At 38.4% G+C, this 13,235-nt stretch overlaps 1 protein-coding gene across 4 annotated transcripts in view; it reads right to left on the bottom strand.

Annotated features, from left to right (window-relative positions):
* The window catches only part of SPIRE1 (spire type actin nucleation factor 1), a 122,878-nt gene that overhangs the window by 60,396 nt on the left and 49,247 nt on the right, over positions 1-13,235 (bottom strand). For all 4 annotated transcript variants that reach the window (XM_085220746.1, XM_085220748.1, XM_085220745.1 and 1 more), the window contains exon 3: positions 10,286-10,522. In XM_085220746.1, coding sequence (XP_085076872.1) covers positions 10,286-10,522 — 237 coding nt within the window. The remainder of the gene's footprint in view (positions 1-10,285; positions 10,523-13,235) is intronic.

The raw sequence follows: 13,235 nt of genomic DNA, 5'->3' as shown, positions 1-13,235 counted from the left end.
ATCGCCCCAAGTATTTTGCTCTTCCTTGCCATCAGGAATTCAAAAACAATAAAACAAACTCCTTGTTTATTTAACATTTAAAATCAAGTTTCCATCCTCTTTCTCCCAGAAACAAATATATAAATAAAACAAAGGGTTTTGTTCTCAGGAAAAAGACTAAAAAGCAACTCTCTGTTTTCCATCCAACCGAGCTTGTATGTGTCCCCTTTATAGGGTATAAACAAGGCAAACTCGGGGCTGAGCAGGAAGCATTGCTTCCACATGCATCTGGCTTCTCTCAGCATGAGCACTGTGCCCTCTGCCCATGCCAATCACCTAAATCCTTAGTGATTGTTTTGAGTGTACCAGACAACAAGTAGTGATGGATGCCCTTCATCCCTGCCAGATCACTGTACCTCCTTGTGCAAAACCCCTGAATTCCCATGCCTGCTGCCTTCATAAGGCTTCCAGGCTAGTCTACATCTTCTCTTCAGTAAATGTCCTGCCAAACTTGGTATAGTCAAGGAGTTTATCTCTTGGGACCGTTTTCTTTAGCTGCATAAGTTAGTAAGTTATTAGCAAGGCTACTAGATGAAAATGTTCAAATAGTTTTGCACAACAAAGCATTCAAAATTCATCTGCAGAGATGCACAATCTTTGAGATTGCACAGCCCAGCAATATAGCAAGGCAAAGGCAAAATCTAAGAAATTCACTAAAATAATCACCAAAAAACCCCCTGCTTTTCTCATTGTGGTAATTCATTAAAGATATTTATTAATCAATCCTTTAAAATACACTTTGGGCCATGCATCTTGTAGATAATAGTTTTTTGAAAGCCATGCTGTGAGACTACTCCACTTACAATACTATTTAAGGATGTTGCAACTACATTTTTTAAACAAAAACCTACTGTAAAGTTCCTCTAATTAAGAAATGCATAACATTCCCCATCTCTGAGACCAATCTTTGAGATAAATATGATATTCTAACTTCTAGATTCAGATCTCCAAGGGCCTATTATCTAATACACAATTTATTTCTTTATATCAAATGGCCTTATCTCACTTAAATATTTTTTTCTAAAATACTACATGCAACAGTACACTAAGCAAAAGGCGAACAGAAAATAGAATCATGGTAACACAGTAATCAAGAGCATATTAAAACAATCATGTAGCTCAAACAGAGAGATCACTGTTTTGGAAAATTAGTGGTACTTTTAAGTCAATTCGAATAACTTTCCTCCAAATGTTTCATTTCTTTTAATACTGTTACCAGTACTGAAATAAATTCAACAAAAGGAACTTTGCCTCAAGCTCAAGGCTCCCTACTGAATAATTCAAAAGCAAGGCAATCACAATGGCTTAATTAAAGGGCCCCTGCTCAGTTTCTTCATTTTTCCCATATTGGTCCCATATACAATATGCCTCTATAAGGAATTAGGTAATTTTGTAGCAACGATGCTGCTTCCATTTTTTTAACAATGCAATTAAATTATCCTCCATGTGACTCCACATTAGCAAAATTGACAACTGAGATACCAACATGAAAAACTTCTGAGCATCCTCAAACACAGTCATTTGTGTCCTGACAAGAATGGGAAAAGGTAGAGCTTCAGCTGGCACTTTCTTCTTGACATGTCTCCAGCATGAGGTGAGGCTGAAATACCTCACAGAAGACAGACTTGAAAATTTATAACAGACCATGCTTGGAGACTCTGCCATTGGCATCCTTGTTTTAGTCTGGAAGGACTGAGATGTTCTCATCCAGAAAAATCAGTAGGCCTAATTAGTTCCTCCCCCCATAAATCCCGCTTCTCTAATGACCTTAGAGCATTATGGCTACAAGAACATTCATCCTGCCCCTTTCAATCACGAGCTCTATATGGACAACTTAAAACAGTAGAAACAAGTTTATCTGCTGGTTTGAATATTGTCTGCAAGTACATCCATTGGGAATTTTCAACATGTAATATGGTATGAGAGAGTTGTGTGCAGCAATTCTGTATGCCATCATTAACATGTTAGTCTACTAAGATATATATCACATATATAATGTAAATGGTACAAGCAGTACTGATAAGGTGCCGGGAATACTCCCCAGGATGTTATGTAGAATTCAAAGACAACCTGTGTCCTACACACACAAAAAGAAGATGCCACATGAATCTGCATAAAAACATCCAGCATTTCTGCACATTTTTTAAAGTAGCAGAAGGAGTTAGTAAAGTTATAAGCTAAAAGGTAGCTATAACACTGAAAATCCAAGATTGCAAAATCTACATGGGTAGAAAACAAGATTCCAAGAACGATGAACTCTGCCAAATCCTGAAGTAAGACAAGCTGCTGCCCTTGCCAATCTTTCTGAGCAGATCTACTGCCTTTACTACACTGACAGCAAATTGAGAAATCCACTGTGGCCTTCTGTGCTCCTATCGGTTTCAATACCTGGAGAAGGGAGGCATATGCAAGCTGATGAAAGGCAGATCAGAGCTGCTCTGGACAGCTTGCATCACCAGCCTGCACTGCCTGGCCAATTGCCAGAGCTCCTCCACAGAGCAGAGGAGATTCAGGCCACTTTGGTAATTAATGGCAGCTCTACTCTGTTTTTTTCTATTTTGTATGGATCGCTATAGTGGCTCTGTGCTAATTGACTAACCATTACCCTGATTCCAAGCCATTAGTTAGAATTTCAAAATAATTCGATCAAACAAAACATACCTCATAAAAGTAAACACTCACTGATCTATTTTAGCCTCCAGAGTCTATTTTAGGCAGCATTGGATAACACAGGTTCTTTGAGAATTCAGATTAAAGCTTATATTCTGGTGTGTTATCTCTGACAGATTGCTTTGCACATTTTAGATATTTGTATTTTTAAAGAGAAATCCAGAGGTTTTTCACAGCAAATTGTGCCTTTTACTCAGTAAGGACACCATTACCACTAAACACCATTACCACTAAAAAATCCTTCCACCTCCACTAAAAATTGGAACTTTATTTGCACCAATATATAAATTGTTTACAGTAATTGCAACATAAAACAGAAGAGAAGTCCATGCCCAGCTCTGCTTCTTTTAGATGTGTGGCTAAAAGGCCACATACAAATGTCAGACTTATTCTAACCTACCAACATATAAAAATTATCTGAACACACAATCTGTGTTTCCTGTTTTTGCTGGACAACTCCTTGGATTCCTTAGACTATTTTAGACCTTAGACAGGTTATACTAGTATAATTATGTGAATTATGGGTACAGGGGTTTTTTAACCAGTGTAAATGCATTACTATGAGCCATAATGGGAAAGAAAAATTGCCACAGAAAAGGTGACTTGGTTTTATGTCCCAGCCTGGACACCTCAATCTACCTAAGCCTATGCTGATGCAAAGGATGTTTTAAGTGTTCTATGTAATAATAATTGAAGAAAGGAAAAAAATATCACTTTTTTTTTTTTTAATGGAAAGATTAAAATCCTGCAAGACAGCTTCCTCGCATTCATGTTTGGTATAATGTACTTCTATTGCAAAACCAGAAAAAAAACTAGAAATTGTGATAGTACAAAATTATTACTTAAAATATTTATCTTTTACTTGCAGAGTTCCCAGTTGAGACAGCGGAAACAACATCTGTTTTCTTTGCAGATGTTTATAAAGCCCTCTGTATCAAAACCATGGTATTACTGTTATATGATTTTATTTTAAAATCAACACATTGCATGACAAAGATTGAAATGTGCAGAGATGCTTCTGCTTTTTCTGTACATTCTGTCCTCAGTTCTGCTCCCTGGGCCTACAGAGCACAGGAGCTACAGGTGACTTCTGCCATCAACCCACAGGATAGTTTAATTTGGATGGTCCTTTGGTTGTGCCAGTACAAATATTCAAGGGTCTTTACAGCAAAACAGAGGAAGAAACTGACCGAGTTAAAGAACAAAACAAAAACCTTTTTGGGATGTTTGAACTAATACAGGTGATGTGGATCCCTGCCAAGGTGACAGAGCAGACAGAAAAAACATGCTACAGTTTGAATGAATAGCCATGACATACAAGATCTGGGCAAGAGAAAAATAGCAGATTTACTGCATTTTGAAGACAAACAGAGTCAGTTCAAAGAATGGTGAAGAAATAAGAATATGTCTGTGGACTTACGCTATTTTGTTAAGATACGTATATTCCTTTGTTAACTAAATCTGAGCAATTACTCTTCTGAACCTTCACAGCATCTGTCTGAAGACCTGTAGTAGCTGACACAACAAGGTGTACCCTAGGTCAGCATGCTTTGGGAGGGTGGGAGCCCAAAAGGGAATGCTTTTAAGCTGCCTGAACATGCATGGTTGAGCAGCAGTCCTTGGGACTTTACACTGCTGAACAGAGAGGTCTAATTTCTGTAAAAGTGGCACAGAGAGAAGAGAGGTGGCCAAGATGTTCAAGGACCAGAAGCTCTGCTATGAAGATTTCAGTGAAGATTCTGGCCAAGGAATGTGCCAAAACAAGCTACCGGAATGACAAAATCATTTTGGGAGGTTTGGGTTTATTTCTAGATTATAAGTAGTTCAAATGCAAACATAAATACCCAAAGGAGAGTCCGCCTCCCTCAAAACTTAAGAGATACAAAAACTAGATATTGACACTTCCAAGAACGCAACAATTAGCTCAGGAGGTTCCTCAACATTAGATAAAATGTCTCAGGCATTAGGGCTGTGTGTACAACTGAAAATTCAAAGACAGATGATAATTAATTTTCAGTCAGCGCAAAAGGACTTCCAATCCACTGATTTCAGCATCTCCCCTCATCAACATACAAAAGATGTACATTATCTTTTTTTCTAAAATAAGATCCACCAAAACAAACACTGGCATGTGATATTTGAGTATGCTAAGAACAGGATTCAAAGGAAGAGAGTTGATCACTTGTTATGAGCAGACAATTGGGACACTACTTATCATCTCAGTAAGGTTCTAAAATATTCAGTTTCAAAGAGTTACAGGCTATGCTGCAAGCTGCCTGTTTCAAAATGACACATAAATACAGTTCGCAGGCTCATATAAAATTGCTAAAGCCAATCCAATTCTGAATAGAATTACACTTGCAGAAAGCTGCACCTTACCTATTCTAACCTCACAATCTAGGTACAATTATGGGCCTCTGAATTCCAGTAACACAAATTCTTTAACTGTTATAAAGAAATACCCAGATTTGCTTTTAACTGTATTTTCTGGTTCCTCTCAGACATTACATTCATATGTATCACATACATGATAATAACATATGTCTTCAAACTCAGTACGGTACTTCCAAAACATGTAGATCTTTTCATTCCACCTGTAATTGCATGGAAACAGAACATATTCTTCCTTTACTCGAATACTCAACACATGCCATAGATAGTTGAACTGTACGACCAGAGTACTGAAAACAAAACACAAACAGATCAGTATCATCACAGTAAATTTCAATTCTTTCCAGCTGAGAGGAGACAGTCCACACTTGAGCTACCAAAATATGAATCAACTAAAATGGTGAATTTATTTTAGATGCCAATGATTACAGGACAAGTAAAATAGCTACATTATGGGATTTTTTTTCCCCACAGAAACATAACTTACTCTTCCTCTTTTTTTATGAGCAAAGCACACACATTAATTTCTACCAATAAAACACTGCAAACTGCAATGTTGTTTACATTTGTTATAGCATGATAACACAATACTGCAACATGCTGCTCTATAAATAACTTCCATGGAAATTAAAAGGTGAGCATGGAGATTTCTTAAGTATGAGTTCTGGTTACAAAGGGGCCTAGGTCACTAATTTATCTCTGTGAAGCAGCAGTTGCATGACAGTTAATTTTTAATTTTTGGTCAGAATTAACTAACATTGTCATTGAACTACCTCAGAACAATTTCTTAGTGAGGCCCAGGTCCAGAGGCCACTGAGCACCCTTGGGCCACTCACCTATATTTGTCTCTGGCAGAAGGTGGGGCTCAGCCACAGGTCAGTTTCCTGCAAAAGCTGAGTTACTTTCAGGTTGAAAACATAAGTAGGAGTAGGATATTGGTTCATGAAGACCAGTGCCTCCTTGCATGTCTTGTAAAAGATGTACAGAGAAAGATAGTAGAAGAGAGGTCTGTGTCTCAACTTGAAGATGAACCTCTTTTATGAAGAAGAATTAAGCTAGGAGCTAGTACCATCAGTAGCAAATTCATCTATAGTAAATAATACAATGCAGTAACTCATCAAAGCTGGCAGAAATGACACAGCTAGAACTAGGATTGCAGCTTAACCCAGCAAATACCAGAACAGAATAAAACTTGGTATCACATAGATTAAGGAAGCTTATGGAGCTTTATTCGTATATGGAACGTGAAGAGGTTGCTGACCTAGAATAAAGGACAGCACTAGAAATGAGTTTAGGGATGGGGCTCAGGCCAGCAGATGTTGCTAAGCTGCAGCTTAGAAAGCACCCCCAGGTTAACATGAGAAGTGGTGCTGGATTAGACCATCTAACTGCAGAGATCTGTGAGATCAGGAGTGAGATAATGCTAAGATTAGGAGGAGAATTAGAGTTTGAGCATGATCTGGAAGAGGCTGATGCATCATCTTGTTTCAATATCAGGGAGGGCCACATGCCATGATAAAGGTGCCAACAGGACTCTCCACACCCTTAGCAAGCCTAACACACCTCCTGGCATGCCAGGCCCACTCTGCATATATCCTCTGTTGACACAAAGCTGAATGTGTGATATAAACCTGATGCACTCCAGACCCCTTTAGCCTACTTTGTATGTCCTTGTATAGTATGTAATAAACCAGGATATATGGTTTTCCCATACTATATGGGAACAGGCACTGCCTTTCTTGTGTGCATATGCTGTGGATGAGGACAGGCAAGAGTACCCCAAAAACAGAAAACAGCTGCCTGAAAGTATCCAGTCCTTATTGTTTCTATTTCTTCCTTCATTTGCACCAGATCTACCAGGTCTGAAATATATCAAAGTCAAAAAAGTTAAATGTGGCAAATAGTATCTCCTCTCTTCATAGATAGTCTTTAAAACAGTCAATCAAGTCTACATAGCAGATTGGTCCTGCCAAGGAAATCAAAAGCCAGATCAACCAAACATACAGACATGCAGCAGAAAAGCCCATCTATGTCTTCTCCAAAAAAACAGCTTTGCCAGCGCTGACCTCTTAAGAACTCTTTTCCCAATTCTTGGGAATAGATATCCACCACACTACTCAGAATTTTCCACATCAGGGGCGGGTTCCGGATTGACCTTACCTAGTTTAGATTACAGCAGAACTTGACACATATATTATTTATCTCTGTGTTTTAATCTCAATACAGGCTCACCCACATTAACAATCTAAAGGAAAATTCAGATTTAGTGGTAAGTGAGACACTGAACATCACAATAAGGATCTGAGACACAAGTCTTATAAGGAGCAGCTAAAGGGACTGGGATTGTTCAGCCTGGAGAAGAAGAGGCTGAGAGGAAACCTCTATGACTACCTGAAAGGAGGTTGTAGTAGTGAAATGGGAGTTGGTCTCCTCTCCTAGGTAACTGGTGATAGAAAGAGTAGTGAGGCACTGGCATAGGCTGCCCAGGGAAGTGGTGGACTCACTGCCCCTGCAGGATTTCAAGAAACAAGCTGATGTTGCACTGAGGGACATGGGTTATTGGGCATGGTGGTGACGAGTTGGTTGATGGTTGGACTTGATAATCTCAGAGGTCTTTTCCAACTTAATGATTCTGCAATTCAGTGACACTTTTTGGAGAAAGATGAAACACATAATCCCATTTCAAGGACAAAATCATGTCCACACTGGAGACTATATAGTTAAAAATTTTAAAAATCAATACAAGTATCATGCAGCTCACCTCCACTATTTTTCAAGTTTGCAATTTGAAGAATGCAGGGTGGGCAAAAATGATTCTTGCTTAATTCAACAAGCAAACCTGCTTCAGTCTTCACTACAAACTGCAGAGGAGAAAGCTTCACAGTGAGTCTTGCTAGGAGAGAATTACAATAATGATGCCTTATGGTCACAAGACCACACACTTCTGTTGTGCAACAATCAGTGGGTAAATTAGGGTGTAGCCTGCAATATGGCTTAGTGCTGGAGGGGAAAAAAAAGTCAGATCCAAAACATGGCCTTATCCTTGAAAAGAATTGAAGTCAAGAAAAAAGAATATCGCAAATTTGCACAAATGTAAAAAATGACAAGAATGATAATGCTGTTCTAGTACTGTCAATGACTTAATGATGCAGAGTAATAAAGGCAAGTCACGGAGTTAAGCCTGCAGCAAATAACTTAGGTGAAAGCAACAACAGCAACAAAAGAGAATTCTGAGGAAGCTGAAGTTAGGAAGATGTAGAACTGACAGCTGAAGTTAATTCAGATCACTGAAGTGATATAACAAAAAAGCAGTACATTTCCAGAATAAAAATAAATAGATAAGCAAAAAATAATACAAGTTAAGATGCTGATTTTAAAACGCATAAGTATGCAGATACCTCAGGCCAGTGGAGATACGCATTAACAAAGCCAAAACAGAAAGTCCACCACTCAGCAGCCTTCTTGGTTGAAGACTGACCAAACATTTTCTTATGCACTCTGAGTTCCAGGCATGCATACCAGTGTAACTGAAAGAAGTTTTTCAAACTTATATTTTCTTACTTGCAGATATTAAGTAAAGAATGTGCAAAATAATTATGTCTACAAACCTCTCTGCCCTCAGATCTGCATATACAGGCGTCTCTCCCTCTTATAACCCAGCTTTGATTGCTCCACCACTTCACGGCATTTGTACCAAAGTGGAGGGAAAGAGGATACATTGATTGCATCTATCCCATACAGCGTGGACACAAAACCATACTGTTTGGAGTAGCTCCTACAGGGGCTTAGCAGGTTGCTCCTCCATGCCTTTGCTGCTGCTGGCCATGCACAAGGAAGTCACCTGGCAGCAAGTCGAGAAAAGCAGCCCTCACTTCCTCCTGCTGCCAGGGCATTAGCTCAGAAAGCCTCAGAGGCAAGGGGCTTGAAGGTGAGTGTGCCATCCAGACTGACCACTCCTTCAACTGCTCCCTTCATTGGTCCCTCTGACCTTCATTGCTTCTCTGAGGAGAGAAAAAAGGAGGATTTAAGAATTTAGCATTATTTATGCTTAAGGGAGGAAAAGGAGGTGCCTTGGTCAGGGCAGTACACACATACAGGTATAGAAGTCACTGTGCTGTGTTGTTAAGTGGATTGCAGTGAAGCGTGTAGAGCTCTGTTGTGGGGAAAAGCAGGAACAAGGGGATGTAAATCCTCCAGAAAATGTGAATTTTAACTAAGTTTACAAGAAGTGGTTGTCAATGCTACTTTTCCAAATAACATCATCAATTTAACTATATGTTCAAAAGCATCTCAAATGAAAGCTATTCCCATCCTAGCCTCCCGAGAGCTTTCCTCTTTACTGTCAGCCCATGAAAAGCACCAAGTTTCGGAGGAGTCTTTTTTGTGCATGCTAATACATCCTTATGTGCTATCCAGGATGTTCTGTTCCAGACTCTTAATTTCTGTGAAATGCTGAGCTTCTCATCCTTATGATGAGATATGAATTGCACTTAAGAACAAGCAACATACAATGTTCAATCCACATTTATCATGCTTATTAACATCTTTGTCTCCACTAGAGACTCTAAAATTTGTACTGAAGACTACTCTATAGGATTAAAAGCTTCTAAATCATTGTTCATGGTAGATAATACTGAAGAACCTGTTGCAATTAAAATTCCTAAACTGTGTTTCTAAATCTCACAACTCAGGTCAAGAATCACAATCATAATTATCATCAATGAAGTAGTGTATATTGACTCACTCCTTACAAATAAGCTACACTTATAAAAGCAGTCTTCTGCTTCAGTACAGAAGGAAGGCAGAGGAGGAAACTGATGAAGAATCATTAAAGCAGCACTGCACTAATAAAAAGCTGAGAAAATTGAAACAACCTGTGAAGTAACCAAATGTACACAAAGTAATAGATGTTACACCAGAAGGCTCAGTATCCAACACAGAGATGAAATCAGAACGTGATATGAATGGCAGACCATAAAGTTATCATGGTCTTGCTGTGTCTTACTGTCAAAATGAAATACTACCGCATGTCATTTTTGAAAGCAAAGATTCTTTAAAGAACCAGGACAATCAGAAATCAAAAAACAATACAGCTAGTATGAAACTGGACAAGAACACAGAAAACAGATGATTTTCTCACTGATAAGGACAGTGGGATATCCATATAATCTGCCTATTAGTGTACCTTCATGACGTCCTTATAGGAATGAATAGCCTCAACTTCCTCTTTGTCATCATCGTCATCATCCTCCACCCCCTCATCCAGGGCATCGTATCCCTCATCTCGACTCCCGTCGGTTTCCGTGGTGTTGGTCATGTGGTCTATCAGCTGCTCCAGTGGAGGACTTAATTCCCGCTCTTCGTTGTCCTTCAAGCCATAGTCCAAGGCTTTGTATATAATAATCCCTAGAGATTCAATAACCTGTAAAAGTAAACAAGGAATGTTTGTGAATGCCGTTCAACACTATTTCCTGGTGTTTGCATAAAAAATACAGCAACTGAAAGGATGATCGACATCAAAATCATAGTAATAAGGTATCATCATGAGTTTTCACTGAATTAAAGATGTTCTTTTTGTGCTCTGTCAAGAGCAAAGCAAACAAATGATCCCTTATCCAATGAAAGCTATGAACATTGCCAAGAACATCCCAAAATGTTAACTGCCCATTTCCTTTCTTGGCATCAACTATTTTCCTTAAGAATAATGCTGAATGTTGTCTAACATTGCAGAGATGTAACAAGATGACATTTCAAAGTAAGGAGTTTGGAAAGGGGTCTTAATGGAGAGGGAAGGGAAAATGGGCTTGCAAGAGTAAACCACAATAAGGTAATAGTAGATGCTGGGAGATCCTTGTCTGACAAGGAAAGGACTGGAGCTAATGCATATAATCTCTGATCTTTCCTGTGTGTTGTGATGGCCAGTGTGTCACACAAATGAGCAGTGTAGGAGTGGTTCGCACTAGGGCAACTTTAATAACAGAAGTATTTCTAAGCATACCAAACCCTGTCATCAAATGTCATTTTCTCTCATCGGGCTTTCAGTACTATCCTGGTCAACATTGTTAAAGCAGATTTTTCAAAGCCCTTTTGAGTAAATTGGGCTACACATTTGGATTATCAAATGTTAAATTTGACTCTCCAGCCACTCATTTGTTGTTACACTGCAAGTCATTTTTTGCCTGAGGGGTTGGAGGCTAGCAAAGACATAGAAAGGAGGGCCTACCAGACAACTTTGTGAAGCAGCTGAACACATACATACTTCCTTTCTCTGCACAGAAAGATCTCTGTTGTGCTAATTCACTTTGCATGACAGTGGTTAATAAACAAATATAAATTCCAATAAATAAAAAACACCCTTTTAGAATCTATTTCTAGTAACTGAATTCAATATGAACAATTTTCCTGTACTATTTTCTTGAAATGTGTTTGCGCTTTTTTGGAAAATACTCCTGAAATACAGTTCAGAAAAGTGATCAGGCAAATGAATGAACACAAATATGCCTTGATTTAGTTATTTCAAAGAACAGCTTCTGGGTCAGAAAATGCTAGTGTGACAGTCAAGCACACCAAGGAAGCATCATTGCATGCCTGCTCCATTCTCACAGTTCCCAGACATCTGCTGTGACTCTCTTTGGAAACTGGACACTGCACCGTTAAAGTCTGTAAAAGCACTGTAACAGATTAAATTTTATATTTGTAACGTATCTGGTTTGCCTCTTCAATATAGTATTTTGCAGTAGCTGCCTTGCAAGACTTGCACTGTAATAAAAAATCTGATCAAATGAAGATTACATAAAGTAAAATACTTTTTACTGGTACTCAGTTGTGTTTCCTCTAATTCTGGTTCTCAGTGCAATCTCAACATGAATTCCTTCAGCAACTGAATGGGAACAGAAGAATTACCAGTTACTTCCAAGCTGAAGTGGACCTAAATGAAAATGAAGTACAACTGAATACTTGTTTTGATAATTAAAACACCTGGGATTAAGCCCAGTGTAAATGATTGCTAATTTTAGTAAAAACTAAATTTGAAAGAGCTTAACATTCATGAAAAAGACTGAAATGCCTAAATTAGATGCAAATAATGTAATGTCATATAGTGATAGCTGCTGAACACATATTCTGAATTTCGCTATGCCAACACTTGGGAAAAAAAAATAGAAAGGGAAGTATAAAGAAAGTGCACACTCCTTGCCTCTTTCTGTTTGGGAACATTGGGAACAGGATTAAGGCATTCAGGAACACCACAGCTAAAGCTGGATGACAGCTGCTGCATTCTTTGATGTACCAGCAGTGGGGCTTTTGCAGTTCAGTAATACGGCTTGCGCATTTTTACATACCATGAACAGATTTCCTAATGCATGCAAAGCTGACAAAACATGAAAGCCTGAAGCAGCACCAATTCAGACCCAGATTTCAGTCTTTCAGCTTCTTATTTAGAAGTCATGATCAAAACTGTATTTATCTAGTGTCTGTCAGTATCATGGGTTCACCGTGCCAAGAGACAAAAAGCACTGAGCTTCTTAACTGAGAAACTTTCTTTGACTTGCATTAAAACTGAGAACATTCCGCACTCTGAGTAATACCGGTTTAATCAAGGCTCCTGTAAAACCACAAGTGCCATACAAATATCAAACAGAAGTCCTAGAACCACCCAAGTTTCCTACCTGAGCAAAATTACTAATGCAACTTTACACACAAAAAAACTTCCACATTTATGTAACTAGAACCACAATATACAAAGTTAGACAGATCACTGCTTACTCATGAGCACTGCCCCTTTACCTATAACATAAATCAAATACAAGCAAAAAAGGAAAATATTTTCATGTTGAATGAATAAATCAATAAATATGTGGTTTACTGAGCTGGATAAATAGGGACTAATACAGTATGATTAAAATAGCATCACCTATTTTAAAAAAAAATCAATTCTGCATTGCACTGATTGTTAACTGAACATGAAATAAATACTTCTGGCACCTAACAAGTGACAAGTGCTGACACAGTTTTGATTTATATCCATGAATGCAGAGTTACAGGAGGAGGAAAAAAGAGTAAGGAACTTAGCAAAGTGCTGTTTTAAATCAGAGTTGTGCATTAACATATCAAAACATGTACATGCCATTGAAATG

The sequence above is a fragment of the Meleagris gallopavo genome, chromosome 3 (genome assembly GCF_905368555.1).
Source record: "Meleagris gallopavo chromosome 3, MGAL_WU_HG_1.1, whole genome shotgun sequence".
Taxonomy (NCBI): domain Eukaryota; kingdom Metazoa; phylum Chordata; class Aves; order Galliformes; family Phasianidae; genus Meleagris; species Meleagris gallopavo.
The sequence above is the reverse complement of the archived record's forward strand: the minus strand, read 5'-3'. Positions and strand labels throughout refer to the sequence as shown.